The 24,153-nt window shown below is 43.5% G+C and overlaps 1 protein-coding gene across 1 annotated transcript in view; it reads left to right on the top strand.

Annotated features, from left to right (window-relative positions):
- Window positions 1-24,153, top strand: part of FAT3 (FAT atypical cadherin 3) — a 573,936-nt gene that overhangs the window by 496,831 nt on the left and 52,952 nt on the right. The window contains exons 14-16 of the mRNA XM_061202721.1: window positions 19,409-19,802; window positions 22,350-22,560; window positions 23,770-23,907. Of these exons, the coding sequence (XP_061058704.1) occupies window positions 19,409-19,802; window positions 22,350-22,560; window positions 23,770-23,907 (743 nt within the window). The remainder of the gene's footprint in view (window positions 1-19,408; window positions 19,803-22,349; window positions 22,561-23,769; window positions 23,908-24,153) is intronic.

The following is a 24,153-nucleotide window of genomic DNA, read 5'->3' as shown; positions in this document are numbered from 1 at the left end:
AAGGATTAATCTCCAAAATTTACAAGCAGCTCATGCAGCTCAATATCAAAAAAACAGCCCAATCCAAAAATGGGCAGAAGACCTAAATAGACATTTGTCCAATGAAGATATACAGATTGTCAACAAACACATGAAAGAATGCTCAACATCACTAATCATCAGAGAAATGCAAATCAAAACTACAAATAGGTATCACCTCACACTGGTCATAATGGTCATCATGAAAAAATCTACAAACAATAAATGCTGAAGAGGGTGTGGAGAAAAGGGAACCCTCTTGCACTGTGGGTGGGAATGTCAATTGATACAGCCACTATGGAGAACAGTATGGAGGTTCCTTAAAAAACTAAAAATAGAACTACCATACGACCCAGCAATCCCACTACTGGGCATATATCCTGAGAAAACAACAATTCAAAAAGAGTCAAGTACCACAATGTTCATTGCAGCTCTATTTACAATAGCCAGGACATGGAAGCAACCTAAGTGTTCATCAACAGATGAATGGATAAAGAAGATGTGGCACATATATACAATGGAATATTACTCAGCCATAAAAACGAACGAAACTGAGTTATTTGTAGTGAGGTGGATGTTCCTAGAGACTGTCATACAGAGTGAAGTAAGTCAGAAAGAGAAAAACAAATACCATATGTTAACACATACATACGGAATCTAAAAAAAAAAAAAAAAAATGGTCCTGAAGAACCTAAGGGCAAGATGGGAATGAAGATGCAGACCTACTAGAGAATGGACTTGAGGATATGGGGAGAGGCAAGGGTAAGCTGGGACAAAGTGAGAGAGTGGCATGGACATATATACACTACCAAACATAAAATAGATAGCTAGTGGGAAGCAGCCGCATAGCACAGGGAGATCAGCTCGGTGGTTTATGACCACCTAGAGGGGTGGGATAGGGAGGGTGGGAGGGAGGGAGATGCAAGAGGGAAGAGATATGGGGACATATGTATATGTATAACTGATTCACTTTGTTATAAAGCAGAAACTTACACACCATTGTAAAGGAATTATACTCAAATAAAGATGTTAAAAAAAAAAGAGAGAGAGACATGTACCACAATGTTCATTGCACCTCTATTTACAATAGCCAGGACATGGAAGCAACCTAAGTGTCCATCATCGGATGAATGGATAAAGAAGAAATGGCACATATATACAATGGAATATTACTCAGCCATGAAAAGAAACGAAATTGAGTTATTTGTAGTGAGGTGGATGGACCTAGAGTCTGTCATACAGAGTGAAGTAAGTCAGAAAGAGAAAAACAAATACCATATGCTAACACATATATATGGAGTCAAAAAAAAAAAGTTATGCAGAAGCTAGGAGCAGGACAGGAATAAAGACGCAGACATAGAGAATGGACTTGAGGACATGGGAAGGGGGAAGGGTAAGCTGGGATGAAGTGAGAGAGTGGCATGAACATATATACACTACCAAATGTAAAATAGATAGCTAGTGGGAAGCAGCCGCATAGCACAGAGAGATCAGCTTGGTGCTTTGTGACCACCTAGAGGGGTGGGATAGGGAGGGTGGGAAGGAGACGCCAGAGGCAGGAGATATGGGGACATATGTATATGTATAGCTGATTCACTTTGTTATATAGCAGAAACTAACAGACCATTGTAAAGCAATTATACTCCAATAAAGATGTTAAAAAAAAAAAGGGTGGGGGCTTGAACTTGGGGCAAGAAGAGGGGAATGATCCAGTAGCAAAAGAGAAAGAAAGAGATGAGGATTGTATTAGCCAAGATAGGCTTGACGAGACTGAGGTAACTTTTTAAAAATCTCAGTGGCTTAGTCCAGCAAAAGTTTAATTCTTGCCCCTGTGAAGTGCAGGTTAGCATGAGTCCATTCAGTGACGTGGAGATCTGGTCCCTCCATCCTGTCAACAGCATCTTCTTGACCTTTGGTGCCCAAGGTCACTGCAGCAGGAGAAGAGAGGGATGAAGGAGGCACACAAGCCTTTAGCTAACTCAGCCTGGGAGAGACCCACATCACTCTGTCACTTTCCCTTGCCCAGAAGTAGTCAGAAGAGGCTGGGGAATGTAGGAGAGGCCATGGGGTATTTGGTGAGCACTCGTTGTCTCTGACACAATGATGAAAGCAGGAAAGGGCAACTGCCCCAGCAAGTCCCAAAGAGACTGGAGAGGGTAGCATTACTCATATGAGTAGGAAGGGTGAGCCTCAGCAATTTGGAGAGACCACTTGACCTTAGAAATCAAAGGAAGGAGAGGGGCAAAAAGAAAAAAAAAAAACTGACACTCAAAGGAAGAAACTAAGAGGGAGATGCTGAGGATAACCCAGTTAGGAGGCACACATCCACCCTCAGACATCTCCATGTGGTAAGAGGAGACTAACATGGCGGCAGCTGGGCTGGGTGCTCTGAGGTGAGGGAAGGGAGCTAGTTTCAGGGGCTAAAGGCAACATGAGAGGGAGTCACCAAGAAGTGGGGAAGAGAAATTCCTCACCCACTGAGGGCTCTGTAGGTGCTGGGTTATAGAAATGAACAGACCCAACCAGTAGAGTGAATTACATAAATAGAAAAGATGAGAAGTTCTCTCTCAGAGTCTTCCAGAATGATGCTTTTCCCTCTAAAGTTAATAGTTAGATCCTCATATTAACAGAGAACAGGAAAGAAACAGAGAACACGTATCTCTTGCCAGAACTTTTCCATTTTTTTTTCTGACTGCGTCGCATAGCCTGTGGGATCCTAGCTCCCCGACCAGGAAGTGCAAAGTCCCAACCTCTGGACCGCCAGGGAATTCCCAGAACTTTTCCATTTTTACCCAAGTGTTTGTTTTCCAGCAGCCCTCAGAGTCCTTAATTTTGCACTGTCATTCACTGTAGTAATGTAACCTTGCAGTCCATGTTGGGGATTCATTTTCTGCATATTTCACGAGGGAGATAGATGGCATCATGACTCCAAGTGTGCTCTCATGGGGCAGAAGCTGGAATGAACTTGGTTTTCCAGAGAATGGATCTGGTCAGAATGAAGGGCTGGCCCAGTATCTCAGAGCATCATTTGCTCTGAGCGTGTAGCTCCTCACGAAGGAGCAGGAAATTATTTATCTGAGAGGAATGTTCACGAAAATAACCGCTGAGGGTTATTAAATAGAGATCTTTCTGACCAAACCACTTTAAATGAATCTCTCCAGTTGTTTCTTGCCTCTTCTGACACATCCTAGCCTTGTGTGGCTGCCACTTGTTGAGCCGTGAAAAAAGACTCAGGAAGAACAGCTAAGAGATGAGTTAAGTGCACCACAAAGTGCTGGAAGGATGACAGAAAAGCATGTGGGTTGAGCGCTCTGGGCTGGCTGTTTCCTGCATCGTCCTGGGATGAAGTCTGAGGGAGGGTCATTCAGACCAGTCTGTCAGAGTCAGAAACATTTGTCTACTGGAGCTCTCCCTTACCTTCAGATATGATGGCCAAAGCTTCAACTCCTGGGATGGTGTTAGATTTTAAATATTCCCTCGTCACCCTTCTAGTCTCATGGAGGAAAACAAATATCCATTCAGCATGTACTCTTGGAAGGACTTAGCTGAATATGTTACCTTTACACTGGGCCCCAAAAGCAAAAGAAAAATGTCACACCTGACAAAAGAGATAAATTCTGAAGCATTCCTTTTCCATAGCATTTGGCACCCGGCTGTGTGGGGCAGAGAGAAGTGTCAGTCTGTGGAGTCTGTGAAGGAAGTTGGAGGTACCCATGTATCCCACAATGGAGGCATGCAGGTGGCCTGCCAGTTTTCTCTTTTAGGACTTCCCAAGTAGATAGCTTCTTGGCAGCCTCATACCTCAGCTAAACCAGCACCCCTGGCCTCCTCTGGACCCTGCATATCATGGGGTATCCCTAAATGTCCTTAAGGGACACATCTCCTAGTAACCAGAGATCAAGAGGCCACATGGGTGTGGGGAAAGCCCTGGATGATTAGTGCCCTATGTTGTGTGCAAGCTTCATGACCTTCGGCCAGTAACTGGTTTCCCTCAGACTGTTTCCTCTTCTATCAGTATAATGTTAGAAGGACAGGAGTAGTGCTTGCTTTGCAAACCTTGAAAGGTGAATGAGAGGCTCACCCAAGAGTGACTAGAAAGGAGGGAACTACATTGAGCCACATCTGCCCTCTTTGTAGCTGGATATCCTGCTCTAATCTCCAACAACATCTCAATATTTTCCTTACATAGAACTGCTTGCATATCTCTTCTCTCCTATTCTTAAGACCCGAAAGGCAAGACTGGGGCTTGGTAAGAATTTTAAATGACAATAATCATAATACGACTAATAACATTTACTTTGTGAGCTTCTACTACATACCAGGCACCGTGCCAAGTACTGCAGATACATTATTTCCTCTTCTCACAACAACTTCTGCAGGTTGGCAGATATTTTTGTTATTGTTCTATTTAACATATGAATAAACTCTGAAGGGTTACCTTGCCCTGAAAGAAAAACTAGTTAGTAGCACCAAAGGAGGCTTGGTTAACAGATATCAATAGTTATATTTTAGTCAAGGGCAGTGGTTCTCAAAAAGTGGTCCCTGGACCAAGAGTATCACCTGAGAGCTTGTTGGAAATCGGACTAATTCCCAGGGGATATTAATGCTGCTGTCCCAGGACCGCACTTGGAGAGCCACTTGCTTAGGAATTCCTAAACTTTTTGTGCCACCAGTACTTTGACAGTTTGGTGACACCTACAGATCGTGTCTCAGGATAATGTTTTACAATTCATAAAATAAAATACAAAAAGTTACAGAAGAAATGGGGTCCAAATATTTTATAAACTTGTTATATAGTAATATGAATTTCTGCCTTAATACATTAAATAAGATCTAGCACAGTAGATCTCATAACTTTTATATTTTGGAGTAGTGGTAAGCAGGGGGTTATGTGCCACAACTATAAATTATGAAAATAGCTGTGATTTCTGTTGGTTACAAAAGCACAGCTGCTGCTCATACTACAGTGATCGGTTGCCAACATTTACCATTGAATGTTGTGCTAAATCCAGTTAGAGGTTAATGAAAATAAAGATGTAAATTTTTCCCTCAGTGGTAGGCAGCTTCTAAGATGACCCCCAACGACCACCCCCCCGCCACCTCTTGGTCTTCCCATCTCTCTCCTTGAGAGTCCGCTGGACGTACTGACTCCTGACTCACTTCTAATGAATAGAATATGGTAGAAGTGATGGCTGATATCACTTCTGAGATTAGCTTACAGAAAGACTGTGACTTCCCTCTTGGGCATGCTCTCTGTATTAGTCTGCTTGGGCTGCCATAACAAAATACCATAGACTGAGGAGCTTAAACAGCAGAAACTGATGTTCTCAGTTCTGGAGGCTGGATGTCAGCTCAGGGTGCCAGCATGGTCAGTTCCTTGCTCACAGGTGGCTGCCTTCTAACTGGGTGCTCACATGACCTTTCCTTGGTGTGTGCAGAGAGGGAAAGAGCTCTCTCTGCCTTCCTCTTCTTATAGGCCACCAATCTTGTTGGGTTAGGACCCCACCCTTATGACCTCTGGAACCTTAATATCTCCTAAAAGCCCTATCTCTAAATACAGTCACATTAGGGGTTAGCTCTTCAACATTCAGATTTGGTGGGGGACACAATTCTGGGCAAAGCACTCCCTCTGACTCTCTCTTGCATCGCTCACTCTGGGGAAGAGAGCTAGGATATGGTGAGGCAGCCCTGTATGGGGCCCACATGACGAGGGACTGGGGACCACCAACGATTGCATGAGTGAGCTTGAAAGTGGACCCCACGCCCGCCTCCACTGGAACCTTCAGATGAAACTGCAGCCCTGCCCAACAGCTTGACTGAAGCCTCATGAGAAACCATGAGCCACAGACAGCCAGCTAAGCCATTCCTGCCCCACAGAAATGATGAGGTACTAAATATTTGTTGTTTCATGCTGCTAAGTTCTGGGGTAGTTTGGCATGGAGCAATAGAGAACTAATACTCTAGTGCAAGTTCATGGACCTCCTGAATTCTACCCACGAATCCTTAAGAATTCCCCACCATAGCCATTATCCTTTCACAGGCTTTACCCAGAGGGAAGAAGGGCTCAAGTGGGTCAGGGACAATCGAAACAGGGCCTTCCCTCCAGGAGAGGCGGCTCAGCCAGGCTGGGAACACAGCTGCCATGACGTGGGCAGGGTGAGTGATGACATCACAGCTGTTGGCTGCTCTTTGCTGCTGTTCTCCTGGATTCATGGATTCTCCCTGGGGCACTAGGCCTACTCCTGTGAATCATGGTCCTTATCGATCTTGGGGTGTTATGCTGGGAAGGACCTGAGACTAAATCCAGTCAAAACCCTTCTTTTTCTGAGGAGGAAACTGGGGCTCAGAGATAAAGAGACTGACCCAAGATGACTTCGTTAGTGGCAGAGCTGGATCTAAAAGGAGGGTACCCTGACACCTCAGTGCAATGCCCTTTTCTATTCTCTAGTCATTTCTACCAGAAGATGTTGTGGGTTTTTTAAAAAATATATTTTAATAGCTTTTAATAGCTTCATCAATTCTTCTGACAGAGATGAAAATTTTATTTTATTTTTAAAATTAAAAAAAAAATTTTATTGAAATATAGTTGATTTACAATGTTATGTTAGTTTCAGGTGTACAGCAAAGTGGTTCAGTTATACATATATAAATATATATATTCCAGAAGATGTTTTGAGAAGAATTCAATTCTGATGTCAGCCTGTGTGCTCTTAAGTATCATGTATTCTATGTCTTTCCTTAACGCCTTAGAAATTATTACCTCTAAGCTGCATAAATCAGTGATTTAATATGTTTTTTTCCTTCCCCAAAGCCCTATTTTCTTTTTTTTTTTTAAGAACTCTTATGATTTATTCTCTTAACTTTCAAGCCCTGCTATTTTCTGAAGTATTAAATCTTTGAAGGCAGCTGAGAAACTGTTAAAATGTTTGTAAAAACAAAATAATCCCCCTAAAGACAGAGACATGAGCCGTTCTCTGGAGCACATTGTAGCCAAAGCCCTTTGTCTGTTGTAGATATCAAAAAAGATAATCTCATGCTTGAAGCCTTTCTCCAAAGAGCCCCAAACCCTTACACATGTAATCTTGCTACGGCTATAGGACAGACCTTGATATTCCCACTGACAGATGGAGAAACTGAAGTTCAAAAAGGCTTGGTGCCCCCTCCCAAGGCATCTGTAAAATGGGTAGTAGTCCTGAGTAAAGAGCTCCGGGGTGCCATAAAACCCTTCCTGAATTCTTTACCTTCCACCGGCATCAGGACATCTGCTGCAATACATGCAGCTACGTGGCAGACTGTGACACCCCATCACCTCTGGGTCACATTGTCCTGTCACTTTGGGAATCACAAAGGGGCTTTGGGATGAGACCAGATTAAATATCCCAGTTCCAACCCTTACTAACTGTCTGGCCTTAAATAATTTCCCCAACCCCTCTGAACTCCTCTTCCTCCCTGGAAAAATGAGATATTAATTCCTTGTTTTCTCTCCAGACCGTGAGCTCCTGGAGGGCTGGCATACCAGCCCAGTTACCAGCCACCCAGTACATGCTCGACACATGTCTGCTGAACTGCCAAGTTGTTCGGAGAACTAAGTAGACATTCCACCTAAATTCCCTAATGTCATGTCTAGAACATATGTGGATTCCTTTCTCAGGTGTTTTTACACACAGAGCCTGGGCTCCCTTGTGTAGAAATCTCAGAGGCTGGAAATTCCCCTCTCCAGTCATTGGAGATAATATTTCTGTCACACGGGGCTTAATTTGGGAATGGACTGACCTCCCCTATGCCCAAGAAAATAGGATGCCTTCAGCTGATTAGGGCCCTAGGAACTACCCCCTCCCAAGTCCAGAATCCAGCAGCAGAGATAAAATAACACACAAAAATCAGACAAACTGGTTGTCAACCCTGGCTGTACACCAGAATCCCCTTGGGAGTTTTTAAAAATAAACATACAGGCCAGGGCTCCATCTCCAAAATCTGATTCAGGAAGTCTGAGATGGGTCTGGACGTACACTTTTTTCTGTAGTTGACTGTGATGTCTTGCCTGGTTTGGGAGTCTTTGCATTGGACACATATAAGTTATTATTATTACTCTTTTTAAAATCTTCCAAGCAGGGGGAGATCAAAACAATCGTTGTCAAATAAAAGAGCACATTCCTTTCAGAAAGGAGTATCTTAGTGAACTGTTTCAGCGGCCACCTACAGGCAGGGAATTCTGATTTCTAAGAGTTGATCTCCGTGACTCATTCCCGTGAATTCACACGTTCACACGCTGTCTCATCCATAGATGCCACAGGTTGGTAACAGCCTTCTGAGCTGCTCCTTTGAATCAATCCTGATCCAACACACAGCAGTACACAGGATGGGTTTAAGGGAGTGCTAGATGTCTGGAGGAATTTCCAATCACCCCTGAGCATTTTGTGCAGAATCCAAGGACCCCAGCTTTGGCTTGGTGCCTCTGCAGGGTATGTTGAGGGTCAGTGGAGTGTGCTTATCAGCTTTGCTGCAGGATACATGCTATCATTTCACCTTGTGAAGCCTCCTTGACGGGGGCAATTATGTTGTCCATCATCAGTGGGGAGCTCTTGGAATAGCTTCTCCCATATTACATAGCACTTCCCACCCACACACCCTCTCCATCTCACCCCTTCCAATCTTCCTTCTTCTCTCTCTGCTAATTTATCCATTAACTTCTGCCCAGTTTTTCATTTACTATAGCTATAATTGCTTATAACAGCTCTGGTAATTTGCTAGCAGCTCCGAAAACAGACAGCTTCAGCACCTGCCCATCTAAATGTATAATTTTGCAATACTGATCCCTTAACCCTTCTCTGAGTGCCCCTTGCAGTTTCATCTTTCTTAACTTCACATATGTTCACATCACCCAAAATGCCCTTTCTTCTTGTCACTTTCCCACTTGGGTACTCCTGACAACCCCTGTCTTTCCTTCATGGTTCAATTCAGTTGTTTCCATCTCTGGGAAACATCCCCTGGCCACCTCTCTCCAACAATCAGCTATATACATGTTTGTCTCCTGAGAAATAGGAGACATTTGAGGGTAGAGATGCTGTGACCCTCTTCTTTGTATCCCCAGTGCCTACCACATGGCAGAAGTCCTGTGAATATTTATTGGATGGATGAATGAATTGATCCAATGGTCAGAGTCAACAACCCACCCAGGAAACATTTTTAGTGTTACTGCTGAATAGCAGTTCAGCATAGAAGTTCTGTGCCCCAATAGAGATGGAGTTTTGAGTACATGGTTGATGGGTTAATTTATTTATAAAATAAATTAATAAATTTATTAATAAATAAGTAAATGTATTAATTTATTTATTGACTATCCCAGTTAGCAAAGTGCCAAGCCATAGATGCTTCAAAGAGTTATACTCTGATGAGCTGCAACTTTTGAGGGAATCACAGAAGGCAGTCTCAGCCATGGGGCCAGCTTTATCAGTGTGCAGCCTTTGCAACTGTACAGGGCCCCGTGTTTAGAAGGGCCCCGTGTTGGTTTAATGTTCTGCTGTGGCTGCATTGAACTTCTTCACCCTTTTTTGTAATTGAAGTATAGTTGATTTACAATATTATGTTAGTTTCAGGTGTGTACAGCAAAGTGACTCAGATATATACATGTATATGTATGTATATGTATATACATATATATATATTCTTTTCCATTACAGGTTATTATAAAATATTGAATATAGTTCCCTGTGCTATACAGTAGGTCCTTGTTGTTTATTTTATATATAGTAGTGTGTATCTGTTAATGCCTCCCCCTTTGGTAACCATAAGTTTGTTTTCTCTGTGAGTCTGTTTCTGTTTTGTAAATAAGTCATTTGTTAACATTTTTTAAACAAGTGTCCCTAGATTCCACATATATGCGTTAATATACGATATTTGTTTTTCTCTTTCTGACTTACTTCACTCTGTATGACAGACTCTAGGTCCATCCACGTCTCTACAAATGACCCAATTTCATTCCTTTTAATGGCTGAGTAATCCAAAAAAGAGGGAATATATGTATACATATAGCTGATTCACTTCGCTGTACAGCAGAAACTAACCCAACATTGTAAAACAACCATACCCCAATAAAAAAATAAATAAATGAATTTATGAAGGATAAACAGAAACACACACACACACACACACACACACAAGGACCCCTGCATTTTTATGTTCTGTGAGAACTCACATCATGTGGCCAGTCTTACCCAGCAGAGCCGGTGCCAGCCCAGCTGACAAGTCCCCAAGAAGTTTATGGTACAGTCAGGATCTCCCTCACTCTATGGCTGGTTCTGCCTTCTGTCTTTTTTTTTTTTTTTTGACTATTCAAAAAGAGTCAAAAGGGACTACTGACCCCCAGAGTTGGTATTTTGCAAGTGGGAGTGTGCCAGGATTAGTTATCACCCAATGAAAAACTTTTAAAAGGCACTTAAAGCAGACATAATTAGAGAGTCTATTTAAAAGTCATTTCTGACTTCAGAAGTAATTGCAATTCCATGGACCTCCTCAGGGCAACTTTCTGCTTTATTTCCTATCTGAAGGCATATTTTAAAGACAGAAAAGAACGTTCCGTTTGAACTCTTTCACTGTGATAGAATTTTATTTTCCTCCCACAGACAGTGAGAGAAGAATTTGAGGCTAGCAACTTTCTTCTACTGCTTAATTAAATAGTTTTAAGAATGTATCCCTTGAAATAACTTTATAATAAGAACTTTGACCCAGAAAAAGTGATTTTCTAAGTAAAGTCAGTGCCTTTCTGAGCAAAAACTAAAATGAGGAATGGAAAGATCCAGAAAAAGAATCTTATAAAAATACCTTTTTCTACAATTATTTCAAGTAGTATGTATGTTGAGAAATAAACTGGCCTGGAAAATAACCTGAAAATTTGACTACTCTCTAAGGTTGATACTAAAGAATTATTTTCTATGTACATGAGTTTTATAATAGTTCTTTTACTTATTACAGACATGATCTGTGGCCACTGTGTAAAATCTGGAAGGACAGACAAAAAGAAAAAAACAGTCAATTCTAACCACTGTTACCATTTTGATAGAAGTCCCTTCCACCTTGCTCTTTACAAAAATGGGCTTCTAAACTAGATACTGTTTTGTGACCTGCTTTTTTCACTGGCTTGCAAACATATTTCTGTGTCACTATATACTCTTTTATACTTTTACCTAATGATATATATATAGTATTCCGTGATATGAATGTACTGTGCTTTATTCAACCAGTCCTTATTCTTGGAAAATTGGGTAGTTACTAGTTTATTTCACAAATGAGAACATCTATTTAGCAATAGCTTTGTATATAATCTATGAATGTTTTATGCACATTTTTAGTATTAAATATTTCTGACTTCTCCACTTCGCACAGTTTGGAGGCTCTTCAGGTCTTTGTCCCATGCATTTGCGGCGGGCATGTAACAGCAGTGTGCACACCACCCCTACCTTCATTGTGTTATCAGGTTCATCATACGCTTGCTGTGGTCCCCTGGCTGTTTCTTCTGCAGTTCCACATTCATTCTCTCCTGTTATGTGCCAGGCCCTGGACTCAGAACCAGGATACAAAGATAATAAGACACAGTCCCTTAGCAGGGGGTGGGAGTGGGGCGTATCAGATGCAGGCAGTCGAAAGGTACAAACTTCCCGTTATAAGATAAATAAGTACTAGGGATGTAAGGTACAACATGATAAATATAATGAACACTGCTGTGTGTGATATATGAAAGTTGTTAAGAGAGCAAATCCTATGTGAGTTCTCATCACGAAGAAAAGATTTTTTTTCTTTTTTTAAAAAATTTCGTATCTACCTGAGAGGATGGCTATTCACTAAACTTACTGTGGTAATCATTTCATGATATATGTAAGTCACATCATTATGTACACCTTAAACTTATACAGGGCTATATGTCAATTATATCTCAATAAAACTGGGGGAAAAAGTAAAGTGGAAAGGCAAAAAAAAAGACACGGTCCTTCTGCCTAAATGATACATTAATCTAGTGGGAGAAAGGATATAAATATAACTAATGAGAATGCAATAATGATGTTAAGGAAGCAAAGGGAAGGGAGCAACTGGGGAAGTTAAGGAAGCTGTCCCAGAGGAGACCCTGCAAAGAATATGTAGGATTTTGACAAGTGAAGGCGGGGAAGAAGATGTTCCGTGTAGAAGGGAAAGCATGATCAGAGGCCTGCAAGAGTAAATGTGAGCGTGTCTTCAGGAGTGACTGGAGTAGACCATCCAACAGGGAAGTGGAGCAGGAAATGACATGGAGAGTGTGGGTTGGGACCAGACTGGAAAGGACTGAAAAGCCATTCTCAATCGTTTTTACTTCTTGCTGTAAGAAGTGAGAAGTCAGTAACTATCCTGAGCAGGGCGGGGCAGGACTGGACCCGGCGTTTTAGGAACTTAACTCTGGTTCAGTTTAGCCAGGAGGGAATGGAGTCCGAGTTTGCAGTTAGGGGTCTCTTGCAACAGTGTAGGTGAGAGAGGATGGAACCTTGCCTGACTGTGAGTCCCGGCCACAGACATTCAAGAGGTCTCTCAGAGGTAGAATCAAAAGAACTCAAGATTACAGTTCAGGTAAGATTGGAAGACATGCAGGAAACCCTAAACTATCTGATAGCTAAGATATTACTTTAATACATAGTTAATAGTTTACATAATTCCTTGTCAAGTTGCTAAGCTCCTAGAATTAGGGAAGCATCTTTTGGGCTCCACTTCACCTCAGCATGGTGCCTGGAACAGTCAAACAAGTGGCACTTGACAAATCCTTATTAAATGGCAGGGTCATAGCCAGGGTCTCCGCTGAGAAAGACAGAACCCTTGTGCTTCTCAAAAGTACTATATTTTAAGGATAAGGCTGTTGCAAAGGAATGCAGTGACATATTCAAGACCCAAAGCTTTGTTTAGCATTTTTCTTCAAAAGGTAATCCTTATAGCTTAAATAAGAATGTGCCTTAATCACCACGCCTGGGTCCTAAAGACTGAAATCTAAATGTACTTGTGGGATTTCAAGCACTGATAAATAGACATTCATGAAGGCGGGAGAAAGTGTTGGTTCAAAACAAGTTATTAGATTGCCTAGGTCATGGGATTGAGGGACTGACAGCCATGGGACATGAAGGAACTGTAAGGGGCAATTGCAATGCTCTGTATCTTAATGCGGATAGTGGTTCCACGGAGATGTACGTTTCTCAGAATTTATGAGCTAGACACTCAAGATGTGTTCAGGTAATTGTACATAAATTATGACACCTCAGTATATCAATCAAGCTGATATGAAAGCAAATGATTAGAACCAAATTTAAAAGTATTTCTAGAGTATGATTTTTGAGACTTTCAGATTACTTTTTCCCCAGATATCTATTCTGTATAAATTCAAGTCCCTTTAGAAAAGCCAGTTTACAGCAATTTAGTACAACCCCCATTTTCTGTGTGCCGCCTACAGGCCAGATCCTGTGCAGGCACTGGAGGATAGAGTGTGAAGGTCACAGACACGGCCCTGCCCTGACAGAGTCAAAGCAGCTGCCAACATGAGACCCCCTGAGTAAGAGCAGAGCTCTTGTAGGTTCCTTAAGCCCAGGGAGCTTGATCTCAGAAGGAGGGGAGAAAACATTTTTAAAGACCAGGTAAAAAAGTCTCAGTGTACTTGCTGTGTTGGCTGCTCTGGCCATTTGGTTTTGGTGCTGATTCTAACACCTCTAACAATCTCAAATATCAAGCTGAGTTCTTCTGACACTAGATGAGATCCTTGGGGATGATCCTAGCAGTGGGCGTTATTTCTCACTGAGGTATAAAAGCCTTGCTGTAAACTATATATGTGAACTCTCAACATGTAACTGAATGGTATGAAACTACTGTGTTAAGTTTTCATCCCATCCAGAAGAGTCCAAGAGCTCATCATCACTGGGTTTAACGTGGACTTTTCCTTTGGTGACTCAGCCCATTTATGCCCAGGTCCAGCAACTTAATGGCCAGTTGGAGGAGAGGGTCAGCCCTTTGAAAATAAAAATGAAATCAACTCCATTAATTTAACTTGCAAATGAATCAGAGTGCTGGAATATCATCTTACACTTCAGTGGACTAAGTTCTATCATTTTAAAAATGAAGACACCCGGGCTTCCCTGGTGGCGCAGTGGTTGAGAATCTGCCTGCCAATGCAGGGGACACGGGTTCGAGCTCTGGTCTGGGAAGATCCCACATGCCACGGAGCAACTAAGCCCGTGCGCCACAACTACTGAGCCTGCGCGTCTGGAGCCTGTGCTCCGCAACAAGAGAGGCCGCGATAGTGAGAGGCCCGCGCACGGCGATGAAGAGTGGCCCCCGCTTGCCGCAACTGGAGAAAGCCCTCGCACAGAAACGAAGACCCAACACAGCCAAAAATAAAATTAAAAAAAATAAAAAAATTTAAAAAAATGAAGACAACTGAGACCCAACGAGGTTAAGCTACATGAGTATACTTGGGAAACCCATGGGCTACAAGCAAGATCTCCTGTCTTCCAAGACTGTACCACATTGCCTTCATTTCTAAGCATTTAAAGCTTTGACTTTTCTGTACAGTCCATGCTCCCCAAATGGTCCCTCTTTTCACTTGGCCCAGTTGAGAGGAACCTAGCCTCCATTTAGAAATCTTCCAAGGGAGGGAATATAGATGCCCTTGGCAACCCACCCACCCCAGGATTTCATAGCCTTCTCTCTGGGAATTTGTACATGCTATTTCTTTCCTTTCACCCCACTCCACAAAATGCCACTACCTGTTCACTTCCTTCGAGCAAATCGGGATTTTAAGCATTCTCTGCTTACTTGACTTTAATCCTCTGAAGTCCTGCCTGCTCCATGTGCCACAGTTAACGTGCAGAAACTTCACATGCAGTGAAAATCATACTTCTCTTGGTAGTCTGGCATTTCAGCATCTTAAGAAGCTAAGTAGCTCCGTCCTCATTAAATTAAGCGCCAATTGGAGAAGAGAATTACGTACTTAAAAACACAGACGCGAAATGATGGATTAATGTTATACCTTAATATAACACGTCGTGACATGCAGTGAGAGCATTAGACCAATTAGCAAGCAAGTCTTATGCTCGGGTTCATCTTTTCTGCCAGGTGCGTAGCGAAAAGCTGGTGATTTGAAGGATGGCATTTATCAAACGCCCTTGGATAGAAAGTTTCCACTTTAGTGACGGGACCTGCATTCATTTAACAAAGACAGCCCCCGTTGCCTGGTAATACAGCAAAAGACCCGAGTGCTCCACTGAAAGTATGGCCCACACGTTGGCATTTATGCATCTGACTTGATTTCTAGAAACCATTGAAATCTGTTGCAATTGTGTCTAAATTGGAGTTTAGATACATTCCAAAAATATATCCTGCTCTTTTCTTCAGAACTGCCAAATCACAAGTGATACCACTTAGCAGGTTTGTTGGTTTGGGTGCCCACCCTGCCCCAACCTTTTCTAGTCTTACTTTCATATAAGTCTGACCGGCAACAGAAAGGAGAGGTAAACAGTAAATCTCCCTGTTCCTCCTGATGTGAATACGCAAGATACTGTCAGAAGCAAAATGTACGGGTAGTGGGGGGAGTTTGGGTCAGCAACTTGTTGGGGATAGTTTTCTTCTGTGATAAAGCAGAAACTCCCTGTCACCAAGCTTTAAAGGAACAGAATCTGCCCGGAGGGGAGCCGTGGTCTTCGTGTGGCTGATCAATGTCAGCCTTGTAAATGCAGGGTTCCAACAACAGGGCTAGCCGGCTGAGCTGGAAGCTCGGAAAACACGTCCTCTCCTGCTTGGGTGTCTGAGCAGAGCCGAGGGCCTCTGAATAGGGCTGGGAGAGAAATCTGCAGACCGGGGACACAGGCACTATTTTTAATTAGATTTCAGCTATCTGTCCCAGTGAAGGAAACACAGGCAGTCATGAAAAGCACCTTCCCTTCAGGCCTTGCTGCCACAGAGAGTGGCAGTGTGCAAACCCAGCCCCTACCTCTCCTAACTCAGCGGGTTGGAGTACTATGGCTTTCAGAACAGGGTCAGAAATGGCCTTCTTCCTACGTGATCTTCGAGCCTGAAGAGGAAGCTTATCCAGGAGCAGATCTCCTGAAAATAGGACTTTGTCCCTCCTGCTTACCTACATATGCTAGTGGCACCAGGGAAATCCCTCAGCCCTTGGTTTATGCATCAGTGAAGTGGGTGTTGTCAGCAGATGCTCAGATGAAAGATCCTGCATGAACTTCCTGCCCCATCTTATCGTTGGTAAGAGCGCTCTTCCATATGCTGGGGCTGGGAGTCAAATCCCCAGGGAACGTGTGTGATTTGAAAACCCATGTGGTGTATTTATGTCAATCACTGATGTGTTTCTGTAAATGCATTTTTGTGCCTTTGAGAGGTGTCCTGACACTATCCGGTCAGTCAAGGCAGCTTCCAGGGCACACAGTCAGCTCCGACACCCAGGCAGGGTTATTGCTTTTCAGGTGCAAGCTTGATCACCTCCGCGGTCCTCTGTGTATTCACCCCAGGAATTTATGTTGAGAAGTTTAATCTTGCAGCCACCTGTAAAAGTAGCCAGAAAGCAACCCTAAAACACCTGCTTTGGGGCCTTATTTCAAGGGGCAGCAAGGAAAGAGCAAAGACTTCTTGTTTTTCATCCCAGCACCAATAAAATCAGAGGTTGATGTTTATATATCACAGGGTGGTAGTTTTGAAAGAGAAATAAAAGTAAATGATGAAACTTTGGAAAAAATGGACTCTCTGGAATGGAACCATGAACAAACTCTCAATGTTGACCTTCTGGTTAAAGCCACATAATGGAATTTCTGTCATTCCCTCCAGATACATGACTTTATTGGTTTGCTTGGAATTTTGGCTTAAGGGAAACTGTACATTGAGGGAGTAAAACGTTTAACTCTTATTCCTGCCAAAGGCCTGTCCCCATGGTGAGATGGTATAGTAGAAAACGACAGCACGTAGGCCCTCCCTGTAAGAGCTTATATTCTAGGGGTCCATGATTTGCAAAAGACATTTTCAGGTAGTTGTCGTAGCTAAAGTCATGACTAATGACTGTCTTCATTAAAAGCATTTACGATCAACATGATGCTTTTTCAGCCTATGAAGTTGTTATGTTTTCTTTCTTATAAACTGTAACTCCTAGTGAATTTCAGGTTTATATACCATTTTGAAGTGCTGATCTCCTCGGATGAAAACAGTTAAATCAATCTTCAGAATCGGAAGTTGGTCCAATCATCATTCACTGATTTGTGGGTTGTTAATGAACATTTCCTGGTTGATAGGTTTTAGCTTTAGTATATATTAAGGTAAAATGGTATTTTGATAACTACGTGCATTTCTTTAAGTCATGGAACTGGAGACCACCCTCTGACTAGATCCTCTCCCTCCTTTGATGGGGTGCTCTAGGCTTACCGGCCACTGTATTTCTTTTTTCCCTTTATATCCCCTTATGACCGCATCCATTCTTATGGCTCTTCTGGCTCTCTGAATGCTGAAGACCCTCAAAAATGTAACTCCAGTTTGGACCTCTCCTCTGATCTCCAGCCTCCTCTGCTAACTTCCTACTTGAATCTCCACTTAAATATAAAATGTCCATCTCACACTTCATCGATGCAAAACAGGGCCTGTGATCTTCGTCCAAATCCTAGTTTTCCCGCAGTCCTCTCCATGACAGCTGATGATAACTCCCTCTTTTCAGTCGCTCGGGCCCAAACCTAAGAGTCATTCTGGGATCTTCTCTTTCGTTCACATCCCACATCCTGCCAGCTCCACGGTGAGAAGACGATCTATTCTCACCACCTCCAAGTTCAGAATACATTTAGGGCCCCTCACTTCTCACACCTACATGTTCAGAGTACATCTGGAACCCGACCACCTCTCACCCCTTCCAACACCACCGTCCGTTCCAGCTGCCCTTTTCGCACACCTGTCTTCCTGCAGGAGGCTGCCAGTGGGTCTCTGCTTCCTGTCTTGCTGTTCTGTTCATAACCAGATGCCTGGGCCATCCTGTTAATATCTAATTCGTATCATGTGACTCCCCTCCTCAGAGCCCTCCAGCACTTCCCAACTACCACCAACCGCCACCCCTCCGGGCGATCTGCTCCCCAATGCATCACCACCCTGCTCTCATCTCCTGCATCTCTCTTCTTCACTCTGGTCACACTGGTCCTCTCCCCCGTGCTCCTCAAACACACGAGCTCGGCTCCCACCCCAGGAGCTCGGCTCCCACCCCAGGCTTGCCTGGGTCCCTCTGCCTGCAGAGTTCTTCCTCAGATTTCTGCACTGCTGACTCCCTCCCCTCCTTCAGGTCGTCACTCAAATGCCAAACTTCCAACCACCTGTATTAAAAGGACCACCCCTCCCTCCAGCTCCCAAACTCCCTCTCCCCCCAGCACTCACGATTCCCCCCCATTATGGCTTCATTTTTCTCCCTTTTTACTCCCTAACATACCATGTATTTTACTGATTCTTTGTTCTTGTTCATTTCTTTTTTTTTTTTTTAACATCTTTATTGGAGTATAATTGCTTTACAATGGTGTGTTAGTTTCTGCTTTATAACAAAGTGAATTGTTCTTGTTCATTTCTTATTTACTCTCACCAGAAAGTAAATATTTCCCTCAGGAAATGTCCGACTCTTGTCCGTTATGAGAATCTCTAGCCCTTGGAATAGTGCCTGATAGAGTCTAGATAAAAATTTGTCGAATTAATTAATTAATTTGTATTTCTCTTTCTGTGGCACATCTTGACCCTTATACCTATTGGCATCTTAGAGTTTTTCTTAAGGATGCATGGGGTTCTTTAATATATCAAGAAGATCCAACTATTTCTTTTTTTATTAAGTTGCTGGATTGTTTATTAGGAGATGCATAGTAATCCTCAGGATAACAGTTTCAGATGGAGGTTATAAAGATATGAAGAAATTGCTTGAGGGTTTGAATAATTATAGTTTATATATTCTTTACTGTTTTCAAAGCATTTTTCATCTTACTTGTGGCCTAGGCAGGTAAGAAAGACTGTAACTTGTCCAAGCCACACGAGCCAGAAGAATTGAAGTCAGTTTCTCTAACATGATCAAGACAGTTGGTCAGTTATTTGAAAACATTGAAGTAAGGACTCATAACAACGTGACACATGCATGCAAAACGTTTTGCTTTAGATCCAACTATTTCTGATATTTGTTACCAATATTTTCCGTTTCTTTACCATTTGGTTCAGTTGTATATTTGCTATAAACTGAAGTCGTTGTAGGACCAAAGCCGTTGGTTTCCATAGTTACCATTTTTCTTTGTGTGGCCCTTAGACAGTCATCAAAGCCACAATCTCTAGTGCAGAGAGCGTCCGGCTGCGTCCCTGTCCGCTCACGCTCTCGCGTCTCCCACAGGCACCAACAGGAAGGTCGTGTACTCCCTGGCCGACTCAGCCGACGGGTTCTTCTCCATCGACAGCTCGTCTGGCATCATCATCCTGGAGCAGCCACTGGACCGAGAACAACAGTCCTCCTACAGCATCAGCGTGCAGGCCACCGACCAGAGCCCCGGCCAGGCCCTGTCCTCTCTGGCCACTGTCACCATCACCGTCCTGGACATTAACGACAACCCCCCCGTGTTTGAGAGGAGGGACTACCTGGTGACGGTGCCTGAGGACACCTCCCCTGGCACCCAAGTCCTTGTTGTTTTTGCCACCAGCAAAGATATAGGCACAAATGCCGAGATTACGTACCTCATCCGGTCTGGAAATGAGCAAGGGAAATTTAGGATCAACCCAAAGACAGGTGGGTAAACAGCAACCAACTTAGAATCCAAGGCTTCGCTATACCCTGGCTCTCCTCCTAACCCTCTAATCAACCACCCTTCTTGGTGGAAACAAGTCTTCTCATAGCAGGACCTGCATGCCAACCCCAGAGTGCCCTCTGACACTCTGTTCCAAGGATGCCCCCTGCTAAGTTTCAGCTCCTTGCTGTGGGCTCACTGGGCAAATACTTGGCCCCTAGGTTGGCTCCAGGATTTTTCAGATTGGCAAGCTCGGGAACAGTAATGTGGTTCAAGGTGGGGAGATAGTATTTGCAGACGGAGCCTGAGGGTCTGTTTGTTTCTCTCTCTTTTCTGTTTGTTTGGTTTTGTTACTTGGGTCCTATATTTCTGTGTTGGAACTGCTCCTGGGGATTAGCCTCCAGTTGCCACTGTCCACACTCAGGTTGCCACTCTCTGGTCACCTACCAAGGCAGACGTTAATGAGTGATCTGCACGGTGACCTTCAGGCCTTCTAAACCCAGCACCCGGCCGGCTGGAACGGGCATTGTATTTGATTCCAGCTCACTGCTCCTCGTCAGAACCCTGCCATTTCTCACCACACCCCTTTCAAACTCTGGGGGAGGATGTGGCATCTCCTGGGGAAGAGATGTCTAGAAAGAAACCAAGAGAACAAAAATAGAACCCTAGGGCTTTCTCTTCCTCAGGGGGTTAATAACTATTAGGGCTGTTTTGAGTAAATGAAGAGGGTAATTCAAAAAAAAGTTTGGCTATTCTTTGAAAAGTAAACATACTCACTCTTGCATTTTCAAAGAGTGTTTATATTAATATTTTCAAAGCTCTTTTGTGGATATTCTTATTTGTTTACCTATCCCCCTATGAATAAGCAAGGCAGCCCCATTTCACAGATAAGAAAGGTGAGTCCCTCATACCTTCTGGCCACTGGACGTAATTCCGTCATCACTCAAGGAATATGTACTTGTTGAGCAAGAGAGCAAAGGAGGTCTGTTTTCTGTTGGATAATCCAAGAAATATGAGCAAGAAACTATCGCAATTAGCAATGTTCATTTAACATGGTAGATACACTAGCTTCCTATTAAGTCATTAGTTATTTCTCCCATTTTCTGTATGAGAAAATCAGCTTCCGAGAGGTTAATTTTTCCAATGTGAGTAAGTTGTGGGTGGTGCAGGGATCCAGGATTTGAAGTCAGATCTCCCTGATTCTGGAATACATGCTCTAACCTCTATATAGCACTGCTATGCCATGGGGGGTGCAAAAATTGCAGGACACGTAGTCCCTGCCTTAGTATAGGAGGGTGGAATCGTTAATGGAGGGATTGCAGCAGCAGCTTCTCCCAGCAGTAACCCATTTATTAAGTGCATTACTTCAAATTAAAATGTATGGGGATTTTCCTCATTTAAATATGTGTTAGCCTTAGCATGTCTAGTTATGGCCATTGTATATGAATACCATGGGGAAATGGTTGACTACTGTTTAAATCTGGCTCTGGATAATAAGGCTGGGATGCAAAATCAAGTGCTAGGGGTGGTAATTGCTAAGAAAACATAATCATGGAGAGAAAGAGGCTCTTGCTTTAGGTACGACTTCCACTTCTCACCTTAAGTAGAAGGGCAGGCTTAGCTCCCTGAGAAGCTGCCTGTCTGGAAAGAGAACAGATGTGATGTACTCACCTTGGTCCTAGTGACTGTTTTCCAGGTGGGAGAGAGAGGTAAATGCCCTTGAGAACTGCTCTGCAGACGGTACCATGACCAGCTACCAAGTGCAGAAGGCAGGACTGGGTCGCCCACCAGAAAGGGCTAGGATGGGAGGGAAAGAGCGCTCAAGGAGCCCCTCGTGGAGGTGCCCCCAGCTAGCTGCTTCCACCTGTTCTACTTGCTTAATTTAAGTAACTCTGTGCCATGGGTATTAGCTCTGCTCTGTAGTTGTAGACACTCAACTCACACTTCCTATTTGGCAATGGATCCCCAAGTGTTTCCTTTTCCGTCACATCACTATATCCTGAACTTTCTGAGGTCTTTGTCCTCTTTGTGCCATACAAGTTTCAGAAAAGCACCTTATAAGTAGGGGAGGCACCTTAGTGGTTAATTCAGTTTAAGGCTTAGGTTAAGTCTGCAAGTATATACTTACTGATGAGGGACGGGGTCATACCATCGCGTCCACGCATCTTGGCTTATTCTCAGTCTGCCTGGGTCCCCTTGAGGAATCCTGGGGAGACGGTCATCGGGGATGCTCGCTCCTGTCTCTCCTCCCAAATTGCCTGAGGGTGAATAATGCCAGAGATTTTCAGGCTGCTTGAGGGAAGTTCAGAAGCTATTGCAGAAACATACAAAGACCTGATTTCTTCAGCATTGTGTCCGATGGATAGCAGTGTTTTAACTGACAGCATTAATCAGACTCTGGGTTGCTTTCAGCTGGGCATTAAGTAAACAAATTCCTGAATATCTCAAACTCTTGGCTGGAAATGATGTTACAGATATTACCATGATTGTGGGACTGCTGACCAGAGTTTTTCCTAATCAAATCTAAAGCTCCCCATTTTCCTTCAAAGGGAGTATCTCTGTGTCTGAGATCCTGGACTATGAATTATGCAGAAAGTTTTACCTGGTGGTGGAAGCGAAAGACGGGGGCACCCCCGCCCTCAGTGCCATGGCCACTGTCAACATCAACCTCACAGATGTGAATGACAACCCTCCGGAGTTCAGCCAAGATGTCTACAGTGCTGTCATAAGTGAAGACGCCTTGGTCGGGGACTCCGTCATTTTGGTAGGTGCCAGGGGGGTGGTCCAGATATCTGGGACTAATAATCCTCAAGAGAGTGAAAAAGTGAGCAGAGTCTATCTTGGATTCTCTTCGCACTTTCTCTTTTCAGTGTCCTTTGGTCCCCAAGAACTTTAGTCAGACACCAGTCTTTCAACTGCTCCTTCTCCACATTGTCTGTTAGAAAGGGTCTGATAAAGTTCATTTATATCAAGGTGTAAGTGATCCCTCATCACTTTCCTCCCAGGAGTGTATTTTTTTGAGAAACAAAACAGACCATGGAATGAATTTCTAATGATAACTCCTACTAGTTTGTGACCTTGAATGACAAGTTAGTAGATGGCTAAGGACAGAATAAAACATCCTTCCCACCCCCCTAAACACACACACACACACACACACACACACACACACACATACAGAAGGGCAGCTACAAATGGGATCAAGCTTAAGACTGACTGGTTACTCTTAAAGGAGCTCTTTCTGGAAGGAATTTTTTCTATACCATAAGAGCAAGCTATGTATTAGGTGGACACAGGTTCTCTTAGACATAGAAATTACATTTGGGAACAGTGAGTCAGTCCCGTCCTCAGCATCGTCATCACCCATAGGTGGGAGAGGTCCCTTCCATCCACCCTCGTATCTGGCTCCTGCAGCACCGGGTGTTCATTCTTCATACATCCAAGGTAGACGTCCCAGGCCATTTCTCCTGGGGCCTGAAGCTATTACAAGACTATTTCCATACATATAAATCCCAGCATCACCAATGTGGGGCTGTGTGTTTGCCGTGTGGGAAAGGGAATTTTCTTGGACTTCCTTAACATGGAAATACATAAGTTTAGAAAATACCTGACTCAGTGGCAGAGACCGTTGTTTTGCCGAATTGGGAAAGAATCACCGAAGTATCCCTATCAGTTAGTTTTGGGTCTATCCTTACTGGCTCAAGGCCTGAGGAAAATCAGGCCTAACAAGCGTCAGGCTGTAGGCAGATAAAAATGAACATAAATAAAATGGCAGCTCTAGTAATGGTGCTTTCCTCCTTCGGCCAACCCCAAATCTCTTCCCCTGGTGCATGATCACTGGCATTGGTGAGTAGAGTGCCTAAGAAAACTCTCAGAGCTGTGCCCATTTGTACAGACCTGGGACCCTAAGAATAAACCTTTTCTCTGTCTGTCGTGTCATGTCTTTGCTTTGTTTTGCTTGTGTCCCGTGAAGCTAATAGCAGAAGATGCAGACAGCCAGCCCAATGGACAGATTCGATTTTCCATTGTGAATGGAGATCGAGACAGTGAATTTGCTGTGGATCCTGTCTTGGGACTTGTGAAGGTTAAAAAGAAATTGGACCGGGAACGGGTAAGCTAGTTTAGGCATGCTCCCTTCCCATCCACACCCACCCCTTCACTGAAATCAGGCACGGACTCCATGAGTATAAGTAGGAAGGTTCTCCATTGTAAATAACGGGAGTGGGAATTCCCTGGTGGTTCAGTAGTTAGGACTCTGCGTTTTCACTACCGTAGCCTGGGTTCGATCCCTGATCGGGGAACTAAGATCCCATCAGCCTCAAGGTGCAGCCAAAAAAAAAAAAAAAACAACAGAAAC

This window comes from Eubalaena glacialis, chromosome 10, assembly GCF_028564815.1.
Source record: "Eubalaena glacialis isolate mEubGla1 chromosome 10, mEubGla1.1.hap2.+ XY, whole genome shotgun sequence".
Classification (NCBI taxonomy): domain Eukaryota; kingdom Metazoa; phylum Chordata; class Mammalia; order Artiodactyla; family Balaenidae; genus Eubalaena; species Eubalaena glacialis.
This window is presented reverse-complemented; position numbering and strand designations above follow the sequence as displayed.